General features: G+C 39.8%; 1 protein-coding gene across 3 annotated transcripts; it reads left to right on the top strand.

Annotated features, from left to right (window-relative positions):
* Positions 1 to 17,534, top strand: c1qtnf6b (C1q and TNF related 6b). Of its 3 annotated transcripts, none has more exons than XM_044186883.1 (3): positions 1 to 132; positions 6,831 to 7,023; positions 15,592 to 17,534. In XM_044186883.1, the coding sequence occupies exons 1-3, from the start codon at positions 70 to 72 to the stop codon at positions 16,137 to 16,139; spliced, it is 804 nt and encodes a 267-aa protein (XP_044042818.1). In that variant the 5' UTR covers positions 1 to 69; the 3' UTR covers positions 16,140 to 17,534. The 3 variants fall into 3 exon arrangements, with proteins under 3 accessions (XP_044042818.1, XP_044042809.1, XP_044042827.1); XM_044186874.1 differs by lacking the exon at positions 1 to 132 and adding an exon at positions 758 to 980; XM_044186892.1 differs by lacking the exon at positions 1 to 132 and adding an exon at positions 2,792 to 3,003.
* The last annotated feature ends 237 nt before the right edge of the window (positions 17,535 to 17,771 follow it).

The following is a 17,771-nucleotide window of genomic DNA, read 5'->3' as shown; positions in this document are numbered from 1 at the left end:
AGGACACCCAGAAGCTAGATCCGGCAATGTCTGCTGGATTCATTGCAAGTACATCTGGAAAAGAGCGCAATGTTTTTCAGAGTGGTTTGTTCCTCAAACTTATCAGGACCTACAGATGGGATATTAAATACAGTGAGTGAAACATTAACTTATTACATTATAACTGTATAACTGATCTGTTTAACTTTATCTGTATTACTCTACAGGCAATTTTTTCTTATTATTTTCTTATCTTCTTAGCCGAATTATCTTGACACTACAACAGAGTATTTTACACAGACAGATCGAGAATCAGAAGAGAGTAAAGAAAAGATGACAGGTTTATGTAAATGACAGCAATATAAAAGAAGCAGCATGATTTAAGAACCACAGAATTTATGAGAGGTGATATAATGTAGTTATTTTTGGCATGCAGAATTGCAGAATTGGAAGGCATGGGACAAATTAAAGGAAAAGCAGTTGTTACTGTCCAGAATCTGAGTCATGGACACAGTAAAGTAAAATGTTGACCTAAGAGAGAGAGAAAGAGAGAGATGGGGGGGCAGTTGACCTGAATTTCTGTTTGGGTGGTGACAGTTCCTTCATGTTGCATTTAGCTCTCTGTTGTAAAACGTCTGGATAGAAATACAGCGGTCTTGAATCTCTTAAGTAAGAGTGATGGATGTGGAGTTTAAGGAGGGGTGGAGGGGGAAGTACAGGAGATTATCACAGGAGGAAAAAGCAAGAAGAGACGGGGGAAGAGGGGAAACATAATGGGGGAGAAAGACTGACGCTTGATGCTCTTTGATGAGGAACGGAGTAAAGGTGTGTGTGTGTGTGTGTGTGTGTGTGTGTGTAGGGAGAGAGAAAGGGAGGGAGACAGTGTGTATGGGAGAGAGAGAGAGAGAGAGAGAGAGGTTGCTCTCCTCTGTAGTTCCTCCTCTCAGTCTGACACCAGCAGTCTGTCTTTTTCCTCCTCCGCTGTGGTGAAACTCCATCAGGTAAGAAAAGCGACCACACACTCTGACACGATGTGACAACGACTTTATGACAATCCGTCTCACGGCCGACACGACTCTGCATAATAATCCTCCGGAGCTTTAAAGAAGAAGAAACACCCGGCGGCGCGTTTACGTGCTTGCAGAGACGTGTAGGATTGAAGAAGTTATTCACAAGTCGCCAACTCAGCAGCTGTTTTTAAAAAGTTACCCCTAACATCGCCGTGCACGATCTCACGCGCCGACTCACTGACACGTTTCTTAAAGTGCATGGCGTTTGTGTGTGTGTGTGTGTGTGTATGTGTGTGTTAGCCTGCGTTCTGCGTTTTGAGTTGTGTGTGTGGTTTATCCGGACTGCAGTTGCATGCCAAACTGATGCTCTGGCGTTGTAGACGTGGCTTCTTAAACGAATTCATTATGACTGTTGCATGTGTGTTGTGGCTGGGTTAGTGTCAGGCAGTGTGTGTTCACTTCATTAGCGGCGTGTTGTCATAATGATCATGGTGCAAATTGTGCATACATAGCTTTAGGGGGGTCCTCATGATCTGCGGGTGAGGAGGGGTGAGGGTTGATGAAGTAACATGAGGTCATGATAAAATACAGAGGTAAAATCATGTTACCTGAAGGTTCCCAAACACCCACGCACACTTTATGAAATCTGTTAAATCTGTTTTCAGGATAGGATCTTTTTTTAAGAATGGCCCAAAACTATTTTAATGTTTGTTGTTACATTGAATTCTATAGTTGGAAGCTTTTTCACCGCTGTATCCTAACTCACAATGGACCTTCATTTAGTCAGTTTAGAGACAGCAGGTATTGTTCATGCATGGAGAGTGATGGATGGTGTGGAAAGTAAACAAACTAACCATTAGGTTAATGTGTCATAAATTATTGTCAACATAAAACAGCATATGGTGGGCTTAATCAGTAGAGAGGTCCGATTTAAAAGAAATTAGTGTGTGGGATCATTTTACCTTATCAGGTTATAAGAAAAACACTTACTCACTTCACAAAGTCTGGGCAAATTTGAGTAAGCATCCCTGTGAATTCCCTACACATTTACTTTAATTTTTGAGAACAAAGTCTTGATGCATGACTACCATATGTGGACAGTTCTGGATGGCTATTTGAGTGAAGCAACCTTTTCTGTTGTGAATCGATTCTGTACACTGGACATCTATTGCATGCCTGTCCGTCCTGGGAGAGGGATCCCTCCTCTGTTGGGTGGTTCCTCATTCGAATCGATGGTCTAAGGACAGGGGGTGTTGTATGCTATACAGATTGTAAAGCCCCTTGAGGCAAACTGGGATTTGCGATACTGGGCCATATAAATAAAACTGACTTGACTTGACTTGACTTTTCTGGTCAGGAAATTCCAAAATGCTAACCATTCCTATGGGAGTTCAGGAGACTGATGTAGTATGTAAAGTAACAAAAACATGACTTATACTGAGTACAGGTGAATTCCATTTGAAGTCCATGACACGGATGTATTCTTTGAACTGGATACCCGACTCCAAGATCCTCCCTTTGCTGCTGCCGTAGTTTTACAGGCATCTTTTTTGTAATGGTGGTCTGGTATAGGCAAAAAAAAAAAGAAAACCTCTGTGGTTTTTTTGTATTTTTGCAGTACCATGGTTGGCCACTGGGACAAAATGGCAGCAAGGCTAAGTTGGTCAAAGTATACCAGCTTTCTTAGTACAGCTATGGTGTATATAAAATGCATAAAGTATATAATTTATTCACCAACTGCAGTGCTCCTCAGTAGTGCTGACCGATTGTATTTTCATTGTCATCGCAATATAAACATGCGCGATAAACACATCGTAAAAGACTGCCTGAAATGCAATGAAAGACCGTAGTATTTATTATCACACTGCAGCCTCTGCCCTGCTCTCTGTGTTGGAGGTGAGCTCCTCCACATACACACATGTGCACACACAGCAGCCAGCAGAGCCTCGGTGGAGACAGTGAAGTGAAGACAACTTGAAGATTACTCAAGTTGAGGACAACTATGCTTGTTACTGTAAGTGCAATAAAACCTTAGCGATAAAAAGCCAATCCACCTGTTCAACAACCATAAACATGTAAATATGTAACGTTAGAAAGTGATATTTTAATCTGCTTTGTCTGTAGTCTCTCCTATGTTTTACACAACCACAGCGCGCTAGCTCGGCTAATAGCGAATTGTTACAAACAAGCTAAAACGAAGTATGTATGTAGTCTAACTTTTTAGCGTTTACCACATACCATAAAATTTGCTAAATTCTTATAAACTTACAGCTGGCTGAGACAAATCAGCCCCTCCTCCCTCTACCAGCGGTAACTTACCTGCAGTGAATCACATCAGCAGCAGAGGGAGGAGGACAGAGGACAGACAGGAGGAAGGACTGATACTGACTGATGTCCGAGTTCTGCATTCTTTCTAAACTTCACTCAGTATTTTGATGTATATGTTTTAGTGTATATGGTGTTTTGGTGTATATGATTTATTTTATTAACATTTTAAATTTGTTTCCAGTGAGTTATTATTGATTAGTGGCTTTGCTGTTGTACACTTTACTGTTGCAGCTCTAGAAACAATATTTAGTTATATTTAAAATATTAAATTCTAGTCCTGACAGAGGAATTTTATAGTTAATATGCACACTTCAATATTTGTTTGTTTATCGCAAGTCACATTGTCATTGCAATATTGAACAAAGTTATCGCACATCAGAGATTTCCCTCATGTCGTGCAGGCCTATTCCTCAGAAATATTACACTGTAAGTTGTTTTGCAGCAGTCTTAGCTCATACATCTGTATTGTTGAAATAAAGCTTTCTGCCAAACTCCAAGTAATCAGTTATATTTTCCACGCCGGTGCAATTATTGTTCCAATGTGAGCACATCCAGTTCTTCAAACTTTTTCCTTTATGACACAAATGCTGCAGTTTAGTTTGTGTAGTTTTGATGAAATTGAAGCCATTCTGTTGTTGCAGTCATTGCAAATAATCAGGGGTATGTAGATCAAGTAATAGAAAAAAATATTAACTAAAATGATGAATCTGAACTAATTTTCCAAACATATTGCGTGAGTAGAAATGTATCCTCTGACATCTGGCTGGCTGTGATAGTGAAGCTGATTCAGATAATAACTGTTATGATTATATTTTACTATCAGTAGTCAGATAAAAATATTGTGGCAGAGCTCCAGTCATTTCTTTTTCTTATAGTCATGCTCCATTCATCATCTCAAATCCAGTTAACATTCATCTGTCACTGTAAAACCCCCTGGGAATCTTTTCGTTATCTCTCTCATCTTTCTCTCCCCTGTTTATTTTTCTCTCTCATCCGCCTTTTGTTTTTGTTTTCTCTTCTCCGGCTTGCTTTTCAGAGGATTTGTGTTACACATGTGTGGATTTCAGAGGCCAAATGTTAGGATGGATGGCAAGAAGACAGAAAAGTGGGAGGAAGAGAGATAAAGTGGAAAACTGAGATATACTGCTGACCGAAAAAGTCAAAAGAAGGGAATGATAGAAAAAGATGGAGAACACAGAATAGAAAGGCAGCTAGGATTCATCCAATGATTGTTTTAGCTTGTTGTTTTGGTCATATGGTCCTCAAATTCCACTCTCATCAACTTTGTTTCCCACAGCATCCGGCAGCTGTTTTCAGCAAATAAGCTCTGATAACCCAACTGTACACTACTGTACCTCCCCAGCACCAGCAGACAAACAAAGTTAGAAACCAGCTGGTACACAGAGTGGAGCATCTAGCATCTGAAGACTAGACATTTTCTCAGGAGTTAGTGAAAACAGAAACAGAGATAAAAGGGGAGAACATTTGATTTACATTTGTCAGATAACCAGAAATTCAACATCAAAATAATGCTAATGTTCCTCCAAACTAGGCTTAAATGTGTAAATAGGCAACCGTTTGCTAATGTCATTCATAAAAAACTTTACATAATATACAACATGATACAATAATATGTCATTTTCTTGGAGTTCTTCCGCCCAAACAATTAATAAATGCAGTTTCAATCATTTGATGTGGTTATTTTCTATTTTTAGTCTTTTGTTTAAAAGAGGGAGTTAAACATGCGTTAACTGATTTTTTTTCAGCAGAAACAAGCTGTGAACACAACACTGACATATCATCACCAAGTTGATACAGTGAACATGTTAGCAAACAGTTGGCTATTTACACATCCAGCAGATACAGAACAACATCAGCATTCATTTGTAGTAATGTTTCTGGCCACATGGCAAATGTAAGTCCAATAATTCAGTTTTCTGTCTCCTGTAACTCCTGAGGAATGCTCCTAAATGCTCCACTTTGTTCACCAGCTAGTTTCTAACTTTGTGTGTCTGCCGTTTGGAGGTAGGCAGGTAGCGTAAAGTGGGTTTTTAGAGCTGCCTGCTGCGACCAAAAACAAAACTAGCGAGAGGTTAGATGGAACAATGTTGATAATAGCCATTTTTATAAAACATTACAATTATAACATTATATGTAGCAAAGTCTATACATGTAGTATTGTGAGGAAGCTTAAAGAAATACTAAAACTTATTTAATACCTTTTGAACTAGGGGGTTTTATGACACATCATGGACTTGTGTGACTCAGTGGGTACAGTAACACTTCCAGGTTTGGAGATTCCAGCCCCCACTCCCAGGATTATCCATCCTAGAAACATATGTGCTCAGTTTACCATAAGGCATTCTGGGTAAAAACATCAACCGAGTGCCATATGTTTTGTATTATGTTATTTTACATAGTCACACAGAATTACTATAAATGTCTTTGTAACCTTAGATTTTTATTCAACAAAGTCTCATGATTGCTAAATACTGAAAGCTTTCAGGGTAGTCAAATAAATAAATCTAGTCTTTTGTTTTCCTTTCTTCTAGTTTGTGGTGTTGCAGAAATGTGTATTAGAGAGAAATGTGTGTGTGGATCTGGCTCAACAGAAGAGTTGTGCCAAGGGTGACAGGTTCAGCAGCACATATTGTCCTTGGAAATGTGTGTGTTTCTTGCTCTGAGTTCATGCAGAGAGAATCCAATCACTGCTGATGTTTTCACATGATCCAACCAAGTCCAGGTGTATGTGTGAACGTATGGAATGCCACATAATTCCCTCCTTATTTTTGAAATCTATAGGTTTTCCCGTAGGCTTATATTTCTTAAACCAGTACTCTGGATCCCATATGAGACCTCTAAGGTCACAAGACAATCTTTCATCTCTGGCTTTGACCTTCTTACCACAGTTTTTTTATGTCCTTGAAAGTTAAAGGAATGTTTAACGAAAAATACCCCCTCGGATATGTATATTGTGACGTGTCATCGGTCTGTGATGTTCAATGTATGTCAGGAGGTACTTAACGCTGAATTGTAATTTACTTTTTTGAGATAAACTTTCACTTACACTGTCTTGTCTAATTAGTGGTTTCCTACATTTCCCAGAAACATTTCAGCTGCCAGGGATTAGGTTTGGAGAACCTGAAGTGTTTGTTTATCAAATATGAAAATGTTGATAGCTTGCTAACTGGGTTGTGAACACTGGGACATATCCATGACTTTGGCTGCACTCCTTATTCAAAGGAGTTCAAAGGCATTCTGGTCTATGCTTGTCCAAAAATGTTGGTTTTGGGTCGATGAATCTTCAGTATTTAGCTTAAGTTTAGCTTGTCGGACTCTGGCGAAAGGAGTAAGCGTGAGCCTCAATATGAAAATTATGTATTATGTGATTAGTTTTAGAGTCTCATGGATCCATATTTGTCATACGTCTTCCTTTGCTATGACTTAATAACATTCAAATCCACCTACCTATAACTTTTCCACTCTCCTTCCTTTCTATTTCATTCCACTCAGGTTGTGACAGCCATGTTGGCGGTGTGTTTGAGGCTGCTTTTGCTCCTCCCCCTGGTTTGCTGCGTCCCCTCCCCCTCCAGACCTCCTCCCAGACTGTGCAGGCGGTGCTGCGACCAGCCGGAGCCGTCAGCAGCCACGGCCCAATATCAGATGCCTGAGGTCCGTACTGTCATCAACATGACCATCCTCAAAGGTACCAGAGCCTGGATTAGCTTCTGTCAGCTACTGAGTATTGCTGACTTGAGATTGGCTGGTACTTCCTGTCTGTTTTGCCGTTCCACTGTTTTTGGTCTCCCGTTTGTCTTCTGATTCTTGCAGGTTGTAACATAGAAAGTCAGCCTTTGTCATTTATTTGTATGTCTTTTACCGGTACCGTGCTTTTAGCAAAAATACAGTGTTTGTTGTTGCATGTTCGTTCACAGAAAACCATCCATCCTCGAATATCTGTGTTACTATCTCCCTGCTTCAAGCTACATTTCCTTAATCGGATCACAGCTTCTGCTTTTCCAGATGGCTGTGTGTCTGGCAAGGCTACTATTTAATCAGAAGAGTAATCATATATATTGTAGTGGAACAGTGCAGCTGAAGGTGATCGTTAAGTAGAAGTGAGAAAAAAATGAGACTGTCTTTGAAAAGGAAATTAGAAACAACCTTGAACCACTTACAAAATCAACCTGTGTTCAACATTTTTTGAAGGAACTAGACTGCCAAGTAACAGCAACTTTAACAGTTTTTGAAGTCTGTCATAGAAAATGCATATCAGCATATGAATTTATGTAAGCCATGAAGTGAAGAAACTGGAGTATGGAAGAATGACCAAGTAGAGTGTCTGCACACTGGATTATAACTGCCAAAAAGTTTTATTAGACTGAAAAAGGCAATGTTTCAACAGAAGACCTGGTAGGGTTGAAACATTGCCTTTTTCAGTCTAAAATCTATCTACAAACCATGTAAATCAGAATCAGAATCAGCTTTATTGCCAAGTAGGTTTACACATACAAGGAGTTTGCTTTGATATTAAATATTAAAAAAAGATGAAGCAAGTACTGCATGTCAAGAATCATAAATATAAAATATATAACTGACAATAACATGAGAAAATCTAAAAATATATATTATATACATGGGAAAGTGCAAAAGTTCAAAGTATGAAGTATACTATACTGTAAGGGGGGGCTTGTTGATGAGGCCAGCTGCAGACGGGAAGAAACTGTTCTTGTGGCGTGAGGTTTTGGTCTTGATGGACCACAGCCTCCTGCCGGGGGAGGGGAGTGTCTGAAACAGTTTGTGTCCAGGGTGGCAGGGCAGATTGTAGCCAGTCACTTTCTCTGCGGAGCGAATGATACGCTGCAGTCTGCCCTTGTCCTTGGCAGTAGCAGCAGCGTACCAGATGGTGATGGAGGTGGTGAGGATGGACTCAATGATGGCAGTGTAGAAGGGCACCACCATTGTCTTTGGAAGGTTGAACTTCTTCAGCTGCCGCAGGAAGTGCATCCTCTGCTGGGCTTTCTTGGTGAGGGAGCTGATGTTCAGCTCCCACTTGAGGTTCTGCATGATGATGGTGCACAGGAAGTGGAAGGACTCCACAGTGTCGACTGGGGAATCACACAGGGTGATGGGGGTGGGTAGGGCCGGGCTCTTCTTGAAATCCACAACCATCTTGAGCATTGAGCTTCAAGTTGTTCTGACTGCACCAGGTCACCAGATGGTCAATCTCCCACCTGTAGGTGGACTCATCCCCACCAGAGATGAGCCCAATGAGGGTGGTGCCACCCGTGAACTTCAGGAGCTTAACAGACTGATGACTGGAGATACACTTCATGTATGGCAGTGGAAAAATGCTGAACAAGCTTGTCTCCTAACTTCTTGTTACTAGATGTCTTCATGGGTCCAACATTTCGGACTTGATCTTGAATGGACCTGTGGAGAACTTACACAAACCTAACATGCATACATTAATTTTCAAAATAATTCAAGATAATCAGACCTGATCCAAATTGCAGTCAACTCAAACTGACCCAATGACCACCAATACTGGCAGCAGCATGACACGCCAGGATCATGACTGGATTATTAACCGGGCCAAGCAGTAGCTGCCCTGGGGCCCCAGACCCTCAGGGTACTTTAACAGCCCCAGGTTGTGTGTGTGGCAGTTACTGTTACTATTATCCAATTACGTTGTGGTAATTTGATTAATTGCACATTTGTTTTGTAAAACCCATTAAAATACAATATAAACTGAAATGTAAAGGGCCTTAAACTGGTGCCTAATCTTGAGGCCCTGTGTTTAAAATATAGTTTCTGGAGCTCTGAGGGGTTCTCAAAAAGAGCCCACAGCTCATTTTTCCCTGAGGCCTCATGAGCTAATCTGACCCTGGCCAGGACCAGAAAGCCAGGGTTGAGAAGAGCAGCAACATATGTAATTTTCACTTTCCATTTTGCCTCAATAAGACCTATTGATAGACAGACCCAAAACCTGCTTCAAAATTGGGACCTGACAAGCTTAAACAAAATATAATTTTTACTCGGCGTGACTCAAGGGACTGTGTGGACCCCTGTAGACCTCTACTTGTTACACATGACTGACTCACAGTGAGCCCTCTCACAGTCATATGTGTGCGTGCATTTGTGTGACCTTAAATGTATGTGCAAGTGTGTGTTTAGATCAGGAGGAAACAAAAAATTATGAAAATGTGAAAGAGAGAGAAAAAAATTTAAAGAACAAGGATTTTATAATATCCAAGAACCACACAATCACAGCTGGAGAGGGATTTGTGAGAACATGTGTGTCTGATATCAGAGCCTTAGCGGCCAACTCAACCAGAGCAGTCCAAACAATGTGTCATCACTCTGCTGTTTTATCTGCTGGTCCTTTGATAACTGGACATGCCAAGTCTGTTCTGACCCGCAATCAACCCCCAAACAGTCCAACTGCTGAACCACGAAAAAGAAAAATCTTTCTTTTTCTCTATTGCCTCACACACACACAAACACACACACACACACACACATACAGAAACAATGCATGGACACAAATCAATTTAGGCAATTAAGGCCCTTTTATACTGCAGAAGAACCCATAACTTTTCCACTGAAGAAATCCAGATTTAATTTTGATGTCTTGGACACAGTTTGTATCATGGAATGTCTTTGCCACTGAAGCAATACTTTCCATTGGGCCACATACTAACTGGACAGTATCAAAACTTGCAGATTGACCAATGTACACATTTATAGTATGTGGCTAAAATAAGGTTGAAGTAGAGACTGTACACCAAAACTGTATTCACGCCTTCTCTGAGCATCAAATGATTATATTCAGGCTTGGTCACAATGTTATTTGACATTCAGCTCAGATTTTTTTTTGGTGGGATGCCAGTGAGGGATCATGTTTTTGTTGCAAGCAAACTGAAAAAAATGCTTTTGGAACTCTTGCAGTTCTATTTGTTTGGATCATTTAAATGGAAAATGAAAGAGCCTTTAATGTGGAAACAAAAGGATGTAACAGATCCGTTTTTGACAGCAGTTAACCTCTGAGGCTGAGGACTTGCATTTATGTCTCAAATTGTTGCTCTTCTGTACGAATGAGGCAATGAAACAGTATACAGTGTTACCAAATTGCAGCTGTGCAATGAGGGAGGTCTCGTCAGGAGCTTTCACCCTGCACTGAACCTGCTTATGTGGCAGAAAACACACATACATACACAAATACACAGGAACATATGTGTAGTAACACACATAAAACATGCACATAGGCATACAATAAGCTTTGGGCAAATCTAGTTGTGCTCTTGCAGTACACACAAATACTACGCACAAACACACACTCCTCTTCTTTCTTTTGCACTGATTCACTGACTGCTCACTGGAAAACAATAAACAGAGCATTTAGTGTGTGTGTGTGTGTGTGTGTCTGTGTGCTTTGTATGTTTGCATGTTGTGTATGTGTGTGCACAAGTGTGTGCAGTTGGGTTTGCGCCCACAAGGCTGCGGTGACTGGATATGAACAGCGTGACCCACAATCAGTTAGTCAGCCAATCTCAATTTTAGAGAGCAGTCAGCCAAATTTCTCAAAAGAAACCAGAACCCTCAGTCATGGACAAAGGTGATTCTGCACCCACACATTTTTGACATCACATCTACAGCTATGGGATTAGATTGTATTTTACACAGCGTTAAAATATTCAGGTTCAACTTGATTTAAGTACAGTTGAAATACGAAATGCATATGCATCTTAAATTTTGTTTGAGATTTTACCTTTGCAGTTTGTAAGCTTAAAATGACAACATATGTTAATCAGCAGGGACCTCCGGCTCTCATATTATATAGATTCTTAAGATGTCAGTTCAATATGTCTTGCTATCCCTGGTCCAAAGAAAATTCCAAGTTGCTTTGGATAAAAGCTAAATAAATATAATGTAAAATATGTGATTTGATTTAATGCCTTTTTGTAATTTCTTGTCTCTTTTTAGTGCTAAACCTTGCAGAACAGTTAATTCTTTCAGTGATGTTCAATGACCAAAGTAAGATGTCAGTGTGTCTTCTAAGTCAGTGGTTCCCAACTGGTGGGTCACGGTCCACTTTTGGACCGCATGTCCATTCTGAGTGGGTCATGAGCAAGTGGGTCAACGCCATAGATACTCTTAACTTTGAAATTTCCAGATAAGCTATTTTATTTTGAAGCACTGTTTCCCGCTTTGTAGTAGCGTCACTACAACATGCTCATGCAATTAGCCTATTAATACCAGCCCTCTTGGTCATGTGACCCTCGCCTTGCGTGTCGGTTGACTGTAACAGATGATGACCAGTCATATTTAGTTTTGTGGATTCTTATTGGTTGGCAGGCCTTTCCCGGCATATAAATTCCAGCTGTGACATCAGCACTGTGACAAACGAGAGGATTGTGCCCATGGTAGGTTGTACGGAGCGCAGCATTTTATCAAATCTGTCTGAGACAGCTATCATGGTATTATGTTGGATTGGATGACAAAATGCGGTGATTGCATTGCACTTCCTCAAATGTGCTAAACTGGTTATAATTTGTCAAAGTATTTATAGCTAGCTTAGTTTTCTAGCAGTCTAACATTTGCAAATTGTTCTGTAGAGCTGTGTGTAGAGATTGCTATGCTTACGTGACTGACCAATGGGTTTCCCTGTTTGTTGACCAGGCAATAAAAGTCCACACAGAAATTGAAGTGAGTGTTGGTCCTTGACACACAACACAATGCAGACTGAAGAATTATAATGGTTACACGGAGTCTTTGCTGTAGTAATCTGAATTAGTTGTAACTGCTGTTGCAATGCTTTTAATGTTTTTCTAAATGTTGGTTTTTAAGCCCTGGAGTGGTAATGTCATACACAACTCCAGACTTCCTCTCTTTCTACCCCTATCTTACTCTAATTATTTATTTTTATATATATACACACACCAATATATATAGGCCTATATAGTATATGAACTGTACATAAATAGAGTCACACGCAGGAAGAATATTGAATACAGGGAAGAAGGGTGATGGAGTTAGCTGGGGTTCAGAAGCAGGCAGAATGGTAATGGCGGTGGAGATGGCGTGGCTGAGAGGAGCATGGCAGGCAGGCAGAAGCAAACGGAGAGCAGACAGGTGAGCAGTGATCCACGAGGGTTGAAACAATAATCTGGCGATGAGATGCCGGGGGTAGATATACTGCAGAGGATGCGCTGATTGGAGGCAGGTGTGTTGGCTGACCGGAGTGATTGGAGGATGAGCGTCAGGTGAGTGGGAGCATAGGTGTCAAGAGCCAGTGGAGGTAGATGGGAGGCACAGCCACACACACACACACATACACACATAATGGCTGCAAAGATTTAATGCAAATGCAAACAAACTGTCATGGCCATAAAACATATTTTCATTTAATTTACTTTTGGTAAAGAAAGAGGTTGTTGCTTTCTTCTTCCTCAGTGTTACATACATACATACATACATACATACATACATACATATGTGATGTATGAGTATGTATAAGTGGATATTTTTCTGTAATATTTAAAGAGAAAGAAAGGTCAGAATCTTATGTGGGCATAAGTGTGTTATTTGATTTCAGGAGAAAAGATCATTCCCATATATGTCCATTTAGTGTAGAGGTGCTGCTAAGCTGCTGTTTGTGGAAACTGCTGTAACTCTCTTCAGGGCTCTTTGTGCAGACACTGGTCACAGCTGGACAGATCACAGACAGAGCATTGAGCATCTGTCCAGGGGATCACTGGTGTGTACTTCAGGAAGTATTGGTCATGGTGAGTGAGGGCAGTGCTGTGGCTTCTTCCTATGTGGTTTACCCAACCCAGAGGTGTTTAACTCATGACCACATTAAGACCTGCCTAAAGGAACCTAAGTAAAACAATGTCCTAAACAGCAGCAGCATAGCAAGATTTCTTTAGAGCCTCATAGACCTAGATATATTTATATTTATCCAGGTTATATGAAAAAGTTTCTTTAGCCCAACCAGTAGAGGAGCATGTAATCCGTCAACTGAATATGAAAATCATTAAAACTGTCACTAACCTTTCCTCCAAATATTATAGGCTGTTTTGTTTTTCAGTTTATTCATCCTTGTTCATTGCTGAGGAAATCTTTGCTTAGCTTACGGGCATTTTTTTATTACAGCTGCTTCATAGTGATATGGTGATGAAGTCCTATAAGCAGTGTCGCTAGATTTTATAGCAAAGAGGTTTTTGTGTACTTGGAACAATAGCAACACTCAAAATGTTCACTTAACCAGTGACACTTCAGTCAGGAGCGCCGACAGATGGATGTACATAAGCTCATAAATCATATTCAGAGCTTGCTTCAAGTCATGTATAATTTGAGTGTGTTAGGTTGTTGTGACAGCAAAACAGGATACACCAAGGAAGCAGTATATAAACAAGGACAGAGCTTCTGAGGGCTAACACATCCAACTAACAATTTTAACATTAGCACATGAGAAGTAGAATATATGTGTATAAATGGAGAAACATAACAAATTCAGATGCTCCCATACAGGGCACGAAGGCTTACTAAATGGTTTGATGGTTTCATGTTTTGAAAATGATGTGAGTCATATGCTATGGCCTTCACAGTGACCAGATCTTAGCCCAATTGAACACCTTCAGTATGGGAGGTTTTGGATCAACGTGTGTGACTGTGCTCCTCACCACCATCATCAAAATAACAAGAAACAAGAATGCTGTTTCATCCCTCCAGTAGAGTTTCGGAAACTTGGAGAATGTGACAAGTAGCATTGAGGCTGTTTTGGTGGCCATGTTGTTTTTTCCTTTTGTACTACATCTGTATATATGGTTATATGTATGTAAGTGTGTATGCCATCTGATCACTCAATCCATGAACACCAACATCTCTTGTACACATCACTGTCCTGTTATAACTGTATATCTCCAAAACGTCAACTTTACATGAGCTAAGAAAAACAGCCCTGCTCCCGGCTGTGTGTGCATTTTTCAGATAATCCTGTCAGGTTTTTAAATGGTTTATTTATCCTAGGAATTAGGAGATTTTTTTTCTCAATCATTCAGTTTATTTGAAAAATTCAAAAAATGTACTTAATTTGGAGATACATTACATGGTTTTCACTGGACAGCGATGTTTCCAGTCTGTTGATCATGTATATCTTATATACGAACTACAGTAGTAGAACTAGCTGTTTCGTCTCTCATAGAGTTAATGTTATTTAATTTAAACCAAACTTAGTTGTCTCTTATCAGGATAAAGCGTTTGCTGAGGGAAAGCCTATTAATAGAGGCTGCATTTAAAACTTATATTTTCTTTTCCGTAGCCTTGTGCTGAGATTCCTGACTTTCAAAATTCACCTTTAACCCTTGCCTTTCTTTTTTGATGTCCTTTGGCATTACAAGATCTTCCCTGTAAAGAGTCTTGCAAAAATAAATTGTATCAATGTTATTGCAGTTCCTACTGGTCCTAAGTAGAGGTTAATAAATGTCATACATTACATAAAAAATGGGGTTTTACTCCTGAACACAGTTCACATTTTTCAGACAGACCCTCCTTACACATTTCTGTCAAAACATTTTGTCTCACAGTCCATGAGGAACACAACATTAATATAAGCACTGGTTTAACAAAATTGCTTCAGATTTATAAATATGATTTGGAATGTCAGATGTGAAAGCCTTGCTGCAATTTGTTCCCATTTCTGGATTTGTAACTATTATGAAAAACCTTAGAAAGCTTTATGGCATTGTATGCATGTCAAAATGAACGATCTGTTTTGTAGCAAGAGCTTGGACCTGTTTTTTACTCAGTAAGAGCTGCACTTTGGTAAATGACAAGATCACATCTATAAATCAAGAATATTCTACATGTTCTCAAAAACTTGTCTGGTACAGCTATTTGGGGATAAAATCATGTTGTCTGGACCTGCCTTCACTGTTAATGGGTTTCCATCTCAACTGACAAAAAGAGTGTTATCTCAATAAGCAACATCTGATGTTGTTTTATGGAAAATCTTAATCTGAAAAGTAACTAGTAACTACAGCTGTTGGTGTTTACTACAATCAAGGGTAGTGAAGTAAAATATTACCCTCTGAAATGCAGTGGAGTGGAAGTAGGAAGTAGCATAAAGTGGGAAGTACCTAAAAATTGTACTTTAGTACAGTACTTCAGTAAATGTACTTAGTTACTTTCCACCACTGAAGTTAAATAAAAAAAGAAAGACGTCCAGGTTATGCTCCTGATGTTTCTGTGTTTCTTCTTGTCCACCTAGGTGATAAAGGAGACAAAGGCGACAAGGGTACACCTGGCAAACCTGGCATAGAGGGACCTCCCGGCTTCCGAGGACCCATGGGCCCTAAAGGTAACAAAGGCCAGGCAGGTGCCCCTGGAGACGCCTGCAAGATCCCTCACTCTTCCTTCTCGGTGGGACGTCGCAAGTCCCTGCACAGCGTGGATTACTACCAGGCGCTGGTGTTCGACACAGTGTTCGTGAACCTCCACGAGCACTTCAACATGTTCAAGGGCAAGTTCTACTGCTACGTGCCGGGGATCTACTTCTTCAACATCAACATCCACACCTGGAACTTTAAGGAGACCTACCTCCACCTGATGCACAACGACAAGGAGCAAGTCATCCTATACGCTCAGCCCAGCGAGAGGTCCATCATGCAGAGCCAGAGTGTCATGCTGGATCTGGCTCTGAATGACGAGGTCTGGGTTCGACTTTACAAGAGGGAGAGGGAGAATGCCATTTACAGTGATGACGTGGATGTTTACATCACCTTCAGTGGATACCTGGTAGCACCTAGCATCCAGTGAAAATGGGACAGAGAATCTCTGGGTCAGATAATTTGGTCTTTTTGCCATGGATACTGCTTTGTGCCAAGAAAGGAGAACTAAACAGAGGACATTACAAGTTTGGTGCTTATTAAATATTCCTTTCAGCCTGGAGAGGAACTTTCTTGCTTTCTTAAATGAGGACTGCCCAAAAATACTAGAATCAAAAAGAACAATAAAAAAAGAGAAAGGTAGCAGAGCACGCGATTAGGAAGTAATGTTGAATTACTTCCTTTGCACTAAAAATACACTTTTGTACAAAGTAAATGATTTTTTCCTACTTCTGTGCTGTGCTAGTTTTCCTCTTGGATCACTCCTTTCAGGGACTCTGTGTGTAAACACAAGTTGTATCACATATCAGGAATCATAAATCTGTGCAATCAGTTCTGTATTTGTGCTATGATGCTTCTTAACAGGAGAGTTTCTGTGCTGTCATACCTTTTAACAAATGTTTCCTTTGTGCCTTTCAGAAGAACACTTCAAAGGGTTAATTCACCTAAATTACAAAAACACATTGCCCCACATTGCCCCCATGGTGTCTAGCCATGCAAATAGTTGTTAAGCTTTGAGATATCTATTTCTGAAAGCATATTTTGTCATTCTGATACAAAATTGTTACACGGTCAGTGGTGGAAAGTAACTAAGTACATTTACTCAAGTACTGTACTTAATTTTGAGGTACTTGTACTTTACGTGACTATTTCCATTTTATGCTACTTCATACTTCTAATCCACTACATTTTGGAAGCCAATATTGTACTACATTTATTTGACAACATTGGTCACTAGTTACTTTGCAGATTCAGATTATTATAATAGTATTATATATGCTATTCTGAAATGGGCCATTCTGCATAGTGAGTACTTTTACTTTTGGTAGGCCTACTTTAAGTATATTTTGATTCAAATACTTATGTACTTTTACTTAAGTAAGATTTTGAATGCAGGACTTTTACTAGTATTATTACACTGTGGTATTGCTACTTTTACTTAAGTAAAACATTTGGGGGGGAGTTATAAAAAAGTAAAAAATGTATATCCCGACATATCAAAATAAAAAAAGGTGCTTCATTACTAAATGCAGGAATGCATTAGGGTTTTGATGATTAAATGTCATGGATTCTTACAGAGACTTCAAACTGCAGAGCAGTTTATGTAAATAGCTGTATTATAGCTGCCTTTATAGCCTAAATCTGTGCTGCCACTCATGCTATTGGGGGTCTGTGTATGTGTTTGTTTGTATTTGTAAACTGTATTTCCTCCATCACTAGCCAAGCAGTGCTTTGTTCTGTATCACTGAGCAACAAAAAGACACTTGATTATGAAAAATTAAATGCTTTCAGAATTTCACATGAAATCAGAAGCTTGTATATTCCATTAAGATGTCAGAATTTTTTTTACCACAAAGCACATTTCTGCAATGACATTTTCCTCACCCTTCTAATTCTTTTACAAATGACACCATCCACTTCAGGACTTGGCTCTCAATCAAGCCACTCAATCCAATGTGGGAAATGGTATTTGAGATTTAACCCCCAAAATTGGCCAGCTCTCTAAAATAAACAAACAAACTAGCAAACAAAATCCCATCTCAAACTCTGAGACAGCGGATAG

Source organism: Siniperca chuatsi, linkage group LG3 (genome assembly GCF_020085105.1).
Source record: "Siniperca chuatsi isolate FFG_IHB_CAS linkage group LG3, ASM2008510v1, whole genome shotgun sequence".
Classification (NCBI taxonomy): Eukaryota; Metazoa; Chordata; class Actinopteri; order Centrarchiformes; family Sinipercidae; genus Siniperca; species Siniperca chuatsi.
The sequence above is the reverse complement of the archived record's forward strand: the minus strand, read 5'-3'. Positions and strand labels throughout refer to the sequence as shown.

Coding starts and splice junctions, on each gene's coding strand:
- c1qtnf6b (XM_044186874.1), top strand. CDS start 777: ATGCTCTTTGATGAGGAACGGAGTAAAGGTGTGTGTGTGTGTGTGTGT. Junction 981..6,830: donor CTGTGGTGAAACTCCATCAG/GTAAGAAAAGCG, acceptor CATTCCACTCAG/GTTGTGACAGCCATGTTGGC. Junction 7,024..15,591: donor CAACATGACCATCCTCAAAG/GTACCAGAGCCT, acceptor TTGTCCACCTAG/GTGATAAAGGAGACAAAGGC.